At 34.1% G+C, this 14,421-nt stretch overlaps 4 protein-coding genes across 5 annotated transcripts; 2 read left to right on the top strand and 2 right to left on the bottom strand.

Moving 5' to 3' along the window:
* Positions 1–958: 958 nt before the first annotated feature.
* On the top strand, positions 959–2,340 carry LOC120143457 (epoxide hydrolase A-like). The gene is made up of 2 exons (XM_039157777.1): positions 959–1,730; positions 1,928–2,340. The coding sequence occupies exons 1-2, from the start codon at positions 1,027–1,029 to the stop codon at positions 2,172–2,174; spliced, it is 951 nt and encodes a 316-aa protein (XP_039013708.1). The 5' UTR covers positions 959–1,026; the 3' UTR covers positions 2,175–2,340.
* Positions 2,341–2,774: 434 nt separating this feature from the next.
* On the bottom strand, positions 2,775–8,594 carry LOC120143447 (stomatal closure-related actin-binding protein 1-like). The gene is made up of 13 exons (XM_039157770.1): positions 8,378–8,594; positions 7,685–7,989; positions 6,804–6,932; positions 6,564–6,656; positions 6,121–6,261; positions 5,772–5,840; positions 5,377–5,460; positions 4,945–5,125; positions 4,443–4,559; positions 4,263–4,321; positions 3,647–3,781; positions 3,167–3,316; positions 2,775–3,031 (listed from the first exon to the last, which is right to left on the bottom strand). The coding sequence occupies exons 2-13, from the start codon at positions 7,970–7,972 to the stop codon at positions 2,987–2,989; spliced, it is 1,491 nt and encodes a 496-aa protein (XP_039013701.1). The 5' UTR covers positions 7,973–7,989; positions 8,378–8,594; the 3' UTR covers positions 2,775–2,986.
* A 2,121-nt stretch (positions 8,595–10,715) lies between these two features.
* Positions 10,716–12,590, bottom strand: LOC120143466 (60S ribosomal protein L7-2-like). Of its 2 annotated transcripts, none has more exons than XM_039157786.1 (7): positions 12,518–12,590; positions 12,064–12,242; positions 11,861–11,958; positions 11,723–11,780; positions 11,402–11,481; positions 11,208–11,310; positions 10,716–11,041 (listed from the first exon to the last, which is right to left on the bottom strand). In XM_039157786.1, the coding sequence occupies exons 2-7, from the start codon at positions 12,238–12,240 to the stop codon at positions 10,826–10,828; spliced, it is 732 nt and encodes a 243-aa protein (XP_039013717.1). In that variant the 5' UTR covers positions 12,241–12,242; positions 12,518–12,590; the 3' UTR covers positions 10,716–10,825. The 2 variants fall into 2 exon arrangements, with proteins under 2 accessions (XP_039013717.1, XP_039013714.1); XM_039157783.1 differs by lacking the exon at positions 12,518–12,590 and adding an exon at positions 12,444–12,471.
* An 836-nt stretch (positions 12,591–13,426) lies between these two features.
* On the top strand, positions 13,427–13,981 carry LOC120141447. Its single transcript, XM_039156312.1, has 3 exons — positions 13,427–13,549; positions 13,659–13,718; positions 13,836–13,981. Exons 1-3 carry the CDS (start codon positions 13,427–13,429, stop codon positions 13,974–13,976), a joined length of 324 nt encoding a protein of 107 aa, XP_039012243.1. The 3' UTR covers positions 13,977–13,981.
* Positions 13,982–14,421: the final 440 nt, after the last annotated feature.

The raw sequence follows: 14,421 nt of genomic DNA, 5'->3' as shown, positions 1-14,421 counted from the left end.
ATATAATTTGTTTTCTGGTTCAGCCTTTTTGTAACATTATTTTATTTTTAAATTCGTTAAAGGTAAGTAATTTGGATATTTATTTTACCTTTTAATTTAAATTTTATATTTTCTTATTTAAAGACAACTGGAAACTACGTAGTACCGAAAGGACAGTTCAAGGGTGCTAACTTTTCCTTGATTGTAACCGACTCCCGAATCCGACACATCTTTGGTAAGACGCAGATCAGGTAAGAAATAAAGTATTCGATCAACCCATTTGTTTAAAAATAAATGATCGGTGACAACACCAAACTATTTTCCTAAGTCGAAGCCTAATTATGAACTCACCCGAAAGATGATTCCGACAATTCTCTTTCCTATTTTCCTTAATAAATACAAATATGCTCATCAATATAAGGTAAATTAAATTGTTTGATAACTAACTGAATTTATTTATTCATTTGTGAGGACAGAAACTGGGAACTATCAGAACCGTGGTGGAAGAGTCAGATAAAGGTGCCGGTGAAGTTCGTGACGGGTGAGCTTGATCTTGTGTACGCAATGCCAGGGATGAAGGATTATATTCTCAAAGGAGGTTTGAAAAGAGACGCACCGCTGCTTGAAGAAGCGCTCGTGATTGGAGGAGTTTCTCATTGGATCCACCAGGAGATTCCTCACCAAATCAACCAGCTCATCTTTGATTTCTTCTCCAAGTTCCATTAAATATAAATAAAAACCTTAGCTTTCCCAAGTGTGTGTTTTTCTTTCCAAGTAATTGAAAGCGAAGTTCACTTAATTATGTTTTTGTTTAATATATTAAGTGTAATAATTTATTTCTTTTTTCTTTGGTTTCTTTGATTCCTACGCCGACTTTTTCTCTTGGTTTACATTTACTTTTAAAAGTTGAACCGGTTCAACTCTGGCGTCCTATTCTTTATTCCTTAATATCCGTATTATAGTCAATATTATTTCTTCCTATTGGACTTGGAAGTTGGAACTATAAAAAGCAGTAAACCAGGAATTAAGCTCACAAGAATTGAGAAAATGGAAGGGATAGAGCACAGAGTAGTTAAAGTCAATGGCATAAACATGCATTTAGCTGAAAAAGGGGAAGGCCCAGTGATTCTTCTCCTCCATGGCTTCCCCGAGTTGTGGTATTCATGGCGTCACCAAATCATCGCTTTATCTTCCATGGGTTTCCGAGCCGTGGCCCCGGACTTAAGAGGCTTCGGTGACTCGGACGCCCCCGACCCAGTTGAGAGTTACAATTGTTTCAATATAATCGGCGATGTGGTTGAGCTTATAAACTTGCTGGCTCCCGATGAACGCAAGGTGTTTGTTGTAGGACATGACTGGGGAGCTTACATGGCTTGGTATCTGTGTATGTTTAGGCCTGATAAAGTGAAAGCTGTGGTGAATTTGAGCGTGCCGTTTATTCGGCTTGGTCGGGAAATCAACCCCGTTGATGCCTGGAGAGCTATCTACGGCGACGATCATTACGTGTCTAGGTTCCAGGAAGTTGGGGAAATAGAAGGAGAATTTGCAGAGGTTGGTGCAGAAAGAGTTGTGAAGGAATTTCTGAGTGATTTCCCAGTTTTATTGCCCAAAGGGAAACTGTTTAAACGTCCATTGGATGAGCCAATAACGTTGCCTTGTTGGTTGTCAGAGGAAGAAGCAAGCTACTATGTCACTAAATTCCAGAAAGGCGGCTTCACTGGTGGACTTAATTATTACAGAAACCTTTACAGGTACACACAATATGTTCAATTTTTTTGATCCAAGTTCGAATCTATGCAGTCATAAATTTTGTTTTCTCTCTTATTTATGTTATCTGTATTCTATGCAGTTATAAACTAATCTGACTCGCGTAATTGACAACTCTAAACGAGTTTGTAATTTGTATTTGGTTCGAATATAACTCGAATGGCGGGGTTTTTTGTAACAGGAATTGGGAACTGTTGGCACCGTGGGTAGGTTGTGGGGTGAAAACAGCAGCCAAGTTCATTGTGGGAGACAAGGATCTGGCTTACAACATGGCAGGGATGAAGGAATACATTCACGGTGGAGGGTTCAAAGAAGATGTGCCTTCTTTGCAGGAAGTGGTGGTGTTGGAAGGAGTTGGCCATTTCATCAACATGGAGAAACCAGATGAGATCACCAACCACATCTATGATTTCTTTGCCCAGTTCTGATTGAAAAAGACGTTTTAGGTCCCTTTGCATGTATTTCAAGCCCCTTGTGTCATAAAAACTTGGCTAAGATCCAAGTTCTGAACTTATGAATGAAAGAGACCCTTTCCATGCATTTCAAGCCCTGTGTAATAGAAACTTGGCTAAGGTCCAAGTACTGAACGACTGTGTGAAAGATACAATGTATGATTAATAATAAGACTGTATTACTTGCTGAAAAATTAATCTTGGCCATTTTTTTAACAATATAATTATGAAATAATTTAGAACAATCAATATCTATTACATTAAAAAAAATTAATATCCTTAAAAATGGGGACATTTCAAGACAGGTAAAATACATTTGCTTGAGATTGAACGGAAGCCTTCCATTTTCGAGTCAGACTGAGACGGGTCGAAAATAGAAGCCTTCAATTTTTGGGTCAGGGGTCCACTTCGTGCCTAACCCTTAATATACTCAAAATGTGGCATGGAAAGGCAAGAAGCATATAAATTCTCTCGAGGAAGAACTCAAGTTCCTCATTTCAGATATCATTCATTATAAAGTATAAATCATTGAAAATATATAGAGACAGATCCAGGTATCATTCTCCAAATGTTGTCTGTTTCTTTAACACAAAAGGCAAACCAGCGAGGAAAATGCCTCGGCAACCTTAAGGGGGGAAAAAGGTGAAAACCCAATACAGAATCAGAATCAGAATCAAAACAATGCCTGCCATGTGCTACTGGTACAAACTTATGGTACATGATAATCGATAATCCTCAACATACTTACAAAGCTACAATTAGCGGAACCAGAATCCTTGGTAGTTGTATTAGGTTCTTATCGAAGTTCTGTCATCAGGGCCAGCAAGCATGATCTGGAAGTTTCAAAAAATATGTAAATAAACAATTAATTTAGCAGCGGAAAGGAAAATGCAGTGAGCGAACATAACGAATTTCGTATCATAGGTTTTTACCAAGTATGCTGACAATTTTTTTGGAGAACCACTTACATTGCAATCAAATGCAAATCTTCTGGCAAGCATAATGGCTGCATTTCTATCTCTCTCCGACTCAAATGCTAATACAACCGAGAGCCCTTTCTTTGCTTGCCAAAACAATGCCTGGGCAGCTGCATTTCCACCCCCTCGAACTCCGCAGAGCTAAAGCATAAGCATAAGTGCGAGAATTGAGAAACGAAACAAAGTATGCATATCAGATGTGAATATATCAGAAATATCACGTTTCATATCAATTTGGTGTGGTTGTTCGAAGTACGATGGAGCACATCCATATGTCTGCATGCAATTCTCATTCTATTACTTTTCTTCTTTAAGTACCAATTCAGTACAATTTCTTCTGAAGAATAATGCCCGAAAGAAAGAAAAAACAACGTAAAGGATATGCACAGAACCGTCTTCAAAGCAAATAGTTATTCGTTTTTTATTACAGAAAACAGCATTTCTTTCATGAGAATTTAAGAGACTTGGTACCTGCATTGAGCTGGAATAATATTCTTTAGCAATTGTTGTATTTACTTTACGTAGCTTCATCCTCATCTTTCCTACATGTAGTACATGAAGAGATTCTGATGGATGATCTACACCATTCATTTGGGTAACAATGACCTACAAAAAGTACGATGACAATGATTAGCAGCCAAAATATATTGTTCAAATCTTTACAGAAGATACAAGAAACACTTTTGTCATCCATTCATTTAGGGAAAAACTACTTATAAACATCAATTAAAAGCAAAAACAAAGGATTAAGTTTCATTGGTAACCAAACCAAGCAACCGACACCTATATCAAAGAACTACTGCAATACATGAAATTTCTTCTGCCTCGTACAGGAATTTTAAATTCAAAATCATTTTCCTACAATTTTAAGGTTTCAAGGTCCACGGGATTGTTTAGGGGTTAAATTTCTAATAAGGACAAGGGAGAAGGTTTTAGAAAATATGCAACAGAAAGTCGGTTCAAAGTCGAAACTCTTACCAAAAATATAACTATAGCTAAACAAATCCCTGATCAAATCCTAGTCGGCATCCACAACAAAGGCTAATACTATTCAGTTAGATAGGACTTTTAAAGTAGGAAATCATACATTGAATTCAACATCATGTTTCCGCACAAGTGCCTCCACATAGCTTCCCAAACCAGCAGCTGCACTCACCAAAAAGGAAACTAGGGTTGTAAATTTGAACAAATAGAGAGAAATAAAAATGACACATAATTGTAAACATTTTTTTCAAAAGAAGTACGCATTGGAAAACCATCAGCAAACCTGGATCAATAGCACCAGTAGTTGCCAACTTGATTAGCTGGCCATCATAAATAATCTCAGCCTGCAGGCTTCGACCAACGTCAAAAGGCTCTGGAGCATAAACTGATTTGCTAGCACCTGGATTAAACAAGGTAGGTGAACAACATCAGGTCCAAAAACAAGTAAGATCATTCCTTTGCCCAGAGCAGTAGGTCCTTGCCATTTTTACTTCATTAATATCCTCAATTCATTCATGCCAGTTTTCTTTGTCCTATGATAAACTATTCAATTTTCAGTATAAAAAAATAATATACTGTCCCATTTGATAACATATGCATCCAGACCACTTAATGGCTAATGGGATATTCAAACATGGCAACAGTATTTTGCATGCTTTACCTCCAACCTCAATTAAATAAATCAACAGAAGTTATATTTGTCTCAATCCACAAAGGTGTTAGCTTCACAGAGTAGGTAGTGTTAAAACGAAATTTGAGAAGAAAGAAAGAGTGTTCATCTTTACCTGATATTACCTCCCTTTTGCCACTTTCAGATGAAATACGATACCACTGAATTGAACATTTCGAAATTTCCGGAGCAACATCAGAGCAAGGTTTAATCCGCAAATATGCACCTAAGGTTTCAGCACCATCTAATTCATACAAATGGGATAAATAATCTTCAACTCCCTTGCTTCTTGCTAGCTACAAAAATAGGTTAGGGAAAGCATAAGGATAAAGAAGTCGGTGATAAAAGAAAACTAATGGAACTACAATTACATGAACCACTTTGCTCCACACAAATTCATTGAATATCTGTATTAGAAATGGAATAACAATCTTATGAATTTAGAAGCTGATGCAAAATCAAGGGAAACGATCTACTAAAGAAGAGTTTAATTAGAATGAATAAAGAAAACTGAAAACAAAACAGAAATAAGAAGTAAAAGGCAAACCTCTTTCTGAAGTAGTAGGGAACGCTTCGACTTCTCTGCAAGTTGAATTCTTAATGCACGAAGCTCATGTTCCATATCCATAACCTGAATATTACTATTAGTTTAACCATTCAACATTTCGAAAGAAAAAAGAATTAAAATAAGCTCATGTTCCATATTCATGAGCCGGGCGTAGAACCAAATTACCCATATTTACTATTTGAAAATAATAAATAATTTTTATAATGAAATTTAAATAAAATATATATAATCCAAACTATTTATTTTTATCCGGGCCAGCCCACGGGCTGAAAATCTAAATCTAAACCTGGGGGCTACCCGGCTCATATATGAATGTTTTTAAATACCAATGATGAGAAATAATACAAAAAACAATGACGGAACTTTAGATAAACCTTGCTTGGTTGGTGCAGCATTATGATCCGTCTGGCCTCTTGAACTTCCTTCATTAATTCTTCCAGATCCTGAAATCCATTAAAATATATTTGTAACTGTGACGAAGAAATGCACACAGTTGTTTACATGAGGGGATGACAAGAGAACAATATAAACGTGGAAAACATATTAACTGATAGCCTAATTAACACAACTAATCAATAGATATTTTCACCATTAATGCAATATAGAATGACAATAGTGTCAGCAAAAAGATAGCTGTGATTACCAGGTTGATCATTAACAGTGCAAATTTCACATTACTAAATTTAAAAAGCCAATAAACAGAGTATGTAAAAAAACAAAAACCTGTTTGCCTGAAGCTCTAGACATTTTTTCATGCTCCTGAAGGGCTTCTTCCAACCTCTGAACTGCTGCTCTTGCGCTCTCAATTTCAGCACGAGCAAAAGCTCTTTCCTCATCAACAAGTTTCTTAGCATCTTGAGAAGCCTATTTTGGAGACACAAGCATGCAAATCGGAAAGCAGCAGGAGAAAAATAAATATATCCACTGGTGGAAGATTGTAACAAATCAGTGGCTCAGTCATGATAATACATTTAGACTGTCTAAATATTCATCAAAACAATAAAGAAACTATTACAGTATTTCTTGAACCAGAAACATTGAATGTGTATAAAAAATAATGCATATTAAGAAACATTCAACAAACATACATACCTAAAAGGACCTACAATTAAATCCAAAAAAAAAATGGATGGAACATCAGCCAGTATTAATCATAGGCTATTTACCTGCTTAAGGAAATTTGCTAGTTTCTTCACTTCTGCCTTTTCTTGAATTAATTCTCCTTCTCTTTGAGTCAGTTGAACTGCCAGAGCTTCCACCTGGGGAAAGAATCCAAATGGATAGTTTTAGAGGAACCAAACAAATGTGGAAAGATACCACCATGGGTCAAAAGACAACATCTCAAGCCTTTGAAGATTATTTCCTTATAGCAATTAAGTTTCAAAACTATTATAAATAGCACCAACCATGGCAATAGCTTCTTCTACATCATCCTTGTTTCTTCCAGCCACACGTCCTTTTAAAGATTCCAAGGCATCTCGAAGCTTCTTCAAAAGGACATGTTTCTCCAGTGAAGCTGCCTCTCTTACTTTAGCCTGAATCCAACGAAATACTAGCTTAAATTTGTTCACACGACAATCCGGATAGATTAGAAATTAAATAGTAGCCCCGAGGCTTATCATTTCTCAACTGTGAATAGAAAAAATATAAAAAACAGATAGAAGAATCACTAAACAGTACTGAGTCGCCTATCCACTTTCTTCAATCTGTGATACTTCAGAACGCATAAAAAAATGATAATAACCATAAAACAAAATTTACTACTTCCATGGATCTCATCTGTGAACAGAAATAACAAACACAGGTACAAAAGATGCATGAAAAAAATGATAATATCCCAAAAAACAGAATTTACTGTTCGACAGATCTGAGTGACACTGAAAAACTTAGCTAAGCTTTCCGACATAGGACCTTATATTATTATAATATTGACTTACTTCAGTTTACTAAATATTAGAGATATTTTGGATGGCTAGGATTACAAATTTCCTTGTATAAATAATCTATAAAAATATTACAGTCACAACTTATCGGTATTATTTTCTTTGAATTAAAAGAAAACTAGAGATTTCCCTTAACCCAAAGTTTTTCTTGAGTTCCATCTTCTTTCCTACTCATTTGTTCAGCCTTATTTCTTTTGATTTTGATTTTCATTAGCAAAAGTACAATAAAAACGACTTAAAAGTAGATTCAAACAAACCTATAGCTAGGATTCTTCATAAGGCTAAAATACATCGATCTAATGTTAAGCAAATTGTATAAATAAATGAACTTAGAATAAATTGACCTCTTCAGACAACTTAGCAGCAGCAGCTAACCCCTTCTCGAATTTACTAGCAAGATCACGAACAGAGAGCCGTTGCTGCTGCTCCAATAACAACGCGGTCTCACGTGCAACAACCTCCTTCATAGACAAAGCTTTGCGATCTTCTTTGGCATCTGCAATCTGAAGATTGGACCCGATTTTGTAACTAGGAAAACGACTTGAGGTCGTGGCAAATACTACATCAGCTGAAACTGCTGGAACTGCTTCCTTTTGCATAGTATCACCAAAAACCCGACTTACCCTCGTCATTGTTCCGAAACTAAACTCTGTTAAGATCACCAAAAAAGAGTTAATGTTTGGGCCTTGAAAAAGGAATTTAAACTACTACATGACAAAATCATTATAAAAAAGGACTTGTGAACAGATTGAACCAGAAATGTGGGTCGCTATCAACCAACCTAAATTAAATACATAAGATAAAGTAATTATCTAAAATTAGTTGCCAAACATCTAACTAGAAAATTCAATTTAAATCAGATTTTATAAAAAGTACAAAATTTTCTATAGGCAAGCCCCAACAAGACACCACATTAAAACACATGCAAAGCAGAAGAAAGAGGAAGGGGGAGAAGGATAACATTTGATCACCTGAAACCCTAATTCAAGAAGAGAAAAGTTAAATAAGAAAAGGGGAAATTAAGGGTCGGAACTTACAGATCATGAATATAAGGAAAAACGAAGAAGAAATTAGAAAATCAAATAAAGGAATTAGATTGTTGGATAAATTATACTGGATTGGAAGGGTACTTTGGATTATCTGCAGAAATTTATATAAATAGTTGACAATTTAAACTAAAAAAAAGTAAGATTTCGCAGTTTATTTTTAGGTCGGTTGTTTCTGCCTTTTTCGAAAAGGTTAGAGAGAGAAAGACGAAGAGCACAAGCAGCCGCCCACGGGTAACGGCCACGGCCACCTCCTGTTTTCACTAATACACTGGGTTTTTTTATTGTATTTGTATTTGTTTACTATAACTATATTTATCGTAAATTCTATATTTAGTACATAAATCATTAATTTTATTTCGTTTTAGTATCTTAACTTTTAAAAAATATTAAAACATACATAATTTTTAGTTTTTGTTTAATTTTAATACCTCTCCTTTCTGAAAATTTAAATTTTAAAATTTAGTATCCCACAATTCTCAATACCATGCTTAATATTAAATTTTAAAGGAGTACTAAAATGAAATAAAAATAAACTTTAGATATAATTTTAAAAAATTAAAAGTTTAAGTATTGAAATAGATAAAAACTTATAGTTTTGATACTAAATATATAACCCTTATAATTAACATATTTGTAACCAAAGTTATCTTGTATGTATTTCGATGTATTTTATGTAGTTTGAATTATTTTTTACATCGTTAAATTTTTTTAATTAATATGATATAAGTAATAATAATAAAAAATTACTAAAAGTTTCACCTTTTTGGTTGGACAAGATATATTTTAGATTAAAATTAAAAATATTATTTTTTATAACATTTTTTATTATAATCGAAATTACAAATGATATATTATATTACCGCATATAAAAATAAAATAAATTTATGAATTATTATAAGGATTAACTACACATATGATTACTTATGTTTGTGTTTTGTCCACTTTTGGACCCTGGTTTCAAAAAACATAAGATGTGGTCACTTTCGTTTTTATTTAATTAAAATGGAGTCATCCTTAGTTAACTGCTACTAACAACAATTAAATATTTTGATATAATCACACGTTTGGTCCTTGTTATTTACATGTTCTCTTAATTTAATTCTACTTATAAATTTATTATGTTAGTTTGTTAACTATAGATTTATTTGATTGATGTGTATGATAAAGTAAGTCTAATTATATTGTTTATCAACTGTCATTTTATCACATTCTCTTATATCTTTGGTCACTGTAGACTCTTATAAATTTGTTTTATTATCTTTTATCAATTTAATTTTGTCAAAATATTTATAAAATTCACATAACTTTAACATTTATCTCTTTCGTCCTTAGAGGGGTAAAGACTTTGTCGGATTTAATGGTTTTGGACGTGATCAACCAAAAATTTAAAGAGTAAGAAACATGCTTTCAATAAGAAAAATAATATATTATGAAACTAACTTCATTGGAACATCATCAACGTAGATTTGAGCATTATAAGATTAAAATTTTGACTTGATTTTCATTGATTTTGAAAGAATTTTTAGAAAAATAAAATTATTGAAAAAAATGGGGGATAAAAGGTATACATTGTTATACCATCTATGTCACGTACGTTGGTAGATGATAATTGAAAGGGTTTAAGATCTTTTTACAAAAGAAAAAAATTACATCATAAACCGTGTTAAAATATTAACGGTTTGATAACTAAAAAATGAATTAGAAAACTTTAGTACTATAATTTTTATTTTTTTATAGCTCAATGATCAAAACAAAAATATGATCAAAGTTTAATATTTAAGAATGTATTTTACCTTTTAAAAAAACAATCACAAAATTAAGCATAACTAAAATGAGAATTTGACCTTTAAGATTTATATCAAATTAAAACTAAAATGAGAGCATATATATAAATAATATGGACCAAATGTTCGATTATATCAAAATATTTAACTACTTTCGTTAAGTCATATTGGTTACATCTTAATTAAATAAAAATGACAATAACTTATGTTTTCTGAAATCAATGACCAAAAATAGACAAAACATAAACATAAGTGATCATCTGTATAGTTAACCCTTATTATAAAGCTATTATTTTTTATGAAAAGTTTTCTGGTGGACCCTCTTATTTTCAAAAATCAAACTTTTGTAAGAACAAGTTCAATTATTAGAATATAAAATTTGAACGGAAGTTTGAATATCCACAAATATTTAATAATAAATACTGAATTTAAATTCCAAATATCAGATCCAGCACAGAAATTAAATATATATTAAGCATTAGCAGTAATTTAGAAGCAAAACATATTAAGAAAGCTCAGTCACAAAATGTAGAACAAAGGCAGCTCAAAGCAATATCCATGTTGTCTTAAACAAAACTCTTTCAAACTTCCAACAGAAATTTAAATCAGATCCAAATAAACCAAAAAGAAACATAAAACCCAAGTTTATTTTTTAATTCATTCTCCTAATTAATTCATTGATGTAATTCTCGCGGTTGCCGGCGTCTCCTCCTTCAACATAGTGGTTCCTCTTCTTCTTTAGACCACCCAACGGTGCCTTGAGCTGAAAGGGCCAGAGGAAGTTGTTGGCCTCCTTAAAATGAGGTCCCACGGTCATCATCTCGTGGATGAGATCTTCGACGCAGATGATGCCAAACTTGCCAAGAGCCTAAAGAGCAATACAAGATTAAAAAAAACATTTTTAGTGATCAAACATGTCGCTTCATCTCTCGTCCATTTTTCATTCAAAGGAGTCGAAGATAGACGATATGTTCATCCATATACTCTCTTACTACGCCACTATGGAACTTTGTAAATGCAAAAATGATACTGACCTGCTCAACAATTTCATTGTCGGTCAAAGCAATTCGCTGCTTGTTCAACTTCCCATAACCTCTTTTGTAAATCAATTCCCTAACACTCTTGAGGTTTGGGTATCTAGAGCCATGGCACCGTTCAGAAATAAGATAAAGCAAGCATATAAAATCACTAAAACGGAAAATGAGGATCCACAAAAGGCAAAAGATACCCGTAAGTGACGTAAGGTTCGACCAAGTGAAGCATGTTCACCGTTGCCTTGTTCACTTTAAGAAAAACACCATTGAAAATCTGTATTTGATAAGAGCAAACACAACTATTCAGATTCAGGTTTTGTTTATTTATAGAAGGAATTATATATTTCCAAATTCATTAACAACAAATGCAAGTTCGCAATTATCGGAAGAAACCAGATTAAATTATGAGTTAACACATGCATCTAACCGTTCAACAGGAACCACGCATCAAACACAAAGGGAAAATGGGAAATCAATTCACAGAGACCATATTTCTTCAGAGATTCAGTATGTACCTGTCTCAAACGTAAGAGCTGCAAGATCTTTCTCGTCCTCGGGTGCATGGCATTGATACTGAAAACAAACATTCGTACAACATTAAAATTTAGAGTTTAGGTTCATAAACCATGCAAAATGTCACAAGAACCACGTACCCACGGATTCGAATAATAAACAAAAGCTTAGCTTCTGGATCAACATAGAATCCTCCTTTCAACTTTGCCTCCCTCTTCAATTGAATCAACTCTTTTTCCTAACAATTTCCAACCACGCACAACGTGATTCAGACGCTTCTACGATCCAATCCAATGAAACTGATATACATAAATCCAAAACAAAACATCTCATTTTTTTTTACCTCAGCCTCGTACTCCTTTGCATATTGTTTAGCCCTATTGAAAATCAGCTTCCGGTTCTCGGCTTTCTTCTTCTTCTCAGCTTCAAGCTCCTTCTTTTTGGCAAGCTCCCATTCTTCATTCCTCTTGTTCTTCTTCAACAATGATTCAGGAACCAAAACCTTAACTTCGTCACCCATTTCTACCAAAAAATCATATCAAACCAGAGCAAATCAGGAAAACAAATTCCACATAATATCTAATAGTCCCTAAACAAGTATCAACGAAAGGGGTTGTCTTAGTAAAGATTATCACTACATAAAATCCTCAAAATATTTAAACTGAGAGAACCCAATTTTTTGTAATAAGCAATTATTTATAAAAATGGAATTCGAGCGAGTACCATGAGATTTCATTGACTGATAAAACAATATCAATGCAGAGACAAACAAGCAACAGTTGATATGATTTAAGAACCTCTGTTATAGTGTGTCAGATCTCAGCTGCGGCAGCACAAGAAGAGTTTAGGGTTTTTGTGTATAAGCTGACTAATATAAAGGCTTCCTCACTCTAGGGTTATTAAAAAGCGCTGTATGAGTGTCTAGCGGCGGCCATTTTTTGGGCCGGGTTTAAGCTTTTGGGTTAAAAACGAAAAGGAATAATTAAAAAAAGGAGGCTAAATAATTCGGTAAAAATGCTTGAAAGATTTTATTTCTCATGTGGTGTATCCTCCAAATTATTTCTCCAAATAAGTCATTTGTTATAGTGTTGTAGGTTTTACGGGCGGATGATGACGACGCAGTTTTGTAAGGGTAGAGAAAATACATTAAAGACGCATGGTAATTTTCGAGTTTTCAACTTCAAAATGCTTGAAGACGCTTAAAATTTTTGACGTCTTTAACCGGTCACAAGAATTACTCGACATTTTCACTGCACACTGTAACAGGGGAAATAATTTGAAGGGTTGGGAAATAAAAATCCTTCAAATTTGCTAAATAATTCTGCCAAAATCCGACTAAAGATTTAATTTTTAAAGTCCAACCCAACTCTCTCTTATACAAAATTCTCTCTCCCTGTCTGTGTTGACGCTTACGAATTTGATAGAACCTTTTGGCTTAGCTGCCATTTTTTCCAAGCAATCCGAGCTACCAGCATGAGTTACAGTTTCGCGCGTTATTCTCTCAATCTCCATTTGAGTTTCTCTTCAGGAATTGTATCTACCAGAGCTATAAACAACCATGGCTATCTACTTTTGGCGGCCAATGCCAACACGACGTATTTATTTCAACTGCAATCCTCAGAGACGAACCCCAGAAAGTAAATGAACCATTTCAGCTATTCTTTTCATTTTTTAATGATTATATTTGTTCCCCCCATGTTTTGATAATGGGACATTCAGAGCCAAGTGCCGAGGAGTTGGTGGTGGAGCCTTATGGATCAATTAGAGCTAAAACTGTGGATCCCGATCTTAATGTTTTGGTCATTGAGAAAGGAAAGCTTTTATCACAGGTTTTTAGACTGTTTTAATGTCCCTTTTTTGGTTTTAAAATAAACGAGTTACCCAAGTTCGTGAAATGTGCAAAATTTCAGCTTTTGTACTGTTTCTGTTTGTTGGCAGGTTAAAATTTCTGGGGGTGGAAGGTGTAATGTTACCAATGGCCATTGTCCTGACAATGTAGTAAGATTTTTGGTTGTTTCATTTTGATCATTTGAGGGAGAAATTTGCAGCTTTAGATTTTGGACAATGATTATTATAATCTTCGTAGATGATGAGATTAATTTAATCCTTTAAAAGTTTTTGGCAGATCATTATCCTAGAGGTAACAAAGAATTGCTAGGTTCTTTTTTCAACATGCATGGCCCTATGGATACCATGTCCTGGTTTGTTGATAGGGGTGGATTTGAAGGTTATTTTCTGCAAACTACTCGTGTATGATATCGTGCCTTAATATGCCCATTGGACACATACCCGAACAATACACTTAAACTCAAGTTTGAGTATAGTTTTTGAAAGTTGGTGTCTTCTTCTTGTTTCTTTCATTATTTCACACTTGCAGTTTATGTCTCAGATAGAAGATGACCGAAGAGCAGTGGCGGATGCATGTGGCTCTCTAGGGGAGCACTTGCACACTCATTATTTTGAGAAAAAAATTAAATTTAGTTTAATTTGTTAATGGAAATAGGAAAAATAAGAAAATTTGCATGCGCAATTTTTTTTAAAATAGAATATTATAATTTTAGATTTTCATTTTTTAATTTTTAAATCCGTGACTGCGGAAGAGTGGCTCCTGTCAGCAACAGTTCTTCAGGTGTTGATTGTCTTTTATCTGAGGCAAAGTGTATGGGAGGTATGTCTCTTTGCCCATTGATTGTAACAACTG

The sequence above is a fragment of the Hibiscus syriacus genome, unplaced genomic scaffold (genome assembly GCF_006381635.1).
Source record: "Hibiscus syriacus cultivar Baekdansim isolate YM2019G1 unplaced genomic scaffold, ASM638163v2 tig00002237_pilon, whole genome shotgun sequence".
Taxonomy (NCBI): Eukaryota; Viridiplantae; Streptophyta; class Magnoliopsida; order Malvales; family Malvaceae; genus Hibiscus; species Hibiscus syriacus.
This window is presented reverse-complemented; position numbering and strand designations above follow the sequence as displayed.

Coding starts and splice junctions, on each gene's coding strand:
- LOC120143457 (XM_039157777.1), top strand. CDS start 1,027: ATGGAAGGGATAGAGCACAGAGTAGTTAAAGTCAATGGCATAAACATG. Junction 1,731..1,927: donor TATTACAGAAACCTTTACAG/GTACACACAATA, acceptor TTTTTGTAACAG/GAATTGGGAACTGTTGGCAC.
- LOC120143447 (XM_039157770.1), bottom strand. CDS start 7,972: ATGACGAGGGTAAGTCGGGTTTTTGGTGATACTATGCAAAAGGAAGCA. Junction 6,933..7,684: donor CTGCTAAGTTGTCTGAAGAG/GTCAATTTATTC, acceptor CGTTGGATTCAG/GCTAAAGTAAGAGAGGCAGC. Junction 3,317..3,646: donor ATTATTCCAGCTCAATGCAG/GTACCAAGTCTC, acceptor CTTATGCTTTAG/CTCTGCGGAGTTCGAGGGGG.
- LOC120143466 (XM_039157783.1), bottom strand. Junction 11,781..11,860: donor TTTATTATTCGAATCCGTGG/GTACGTGGTTCT, acceptor GTTTGTTTTCAG/TATCAATGCCATGCACCCGA. Junction 11,482..11,722: donor AGCTCTTACGTTTGAGACAG/GTACATACTGAA, acceptor TATCAAATACAG/ATTTTCAATGGTGTTTTTCT.
- LOC120141447 (XM_039156312.1), top strand. CDS start 13,427: ATGGGACATTCAGAGCCAAGTGCCGAGGAGTTGGTGGTGGAGCCTTAT. Junction 13,550..13,658: donor AAGGAAAGCTTTTATCACAG/GTTTTTAGACTG, acceptor GTTTGTTGGCAG/GTTAAAATTTCTGGGGGTGG. Junction 13,719..13,835: donor GCCATTGTCCTGACAATGTA/GTAAGATTTTTG, acceptor ATCCTTTAAAAG/TTTTTGGCAGATCATTATCC.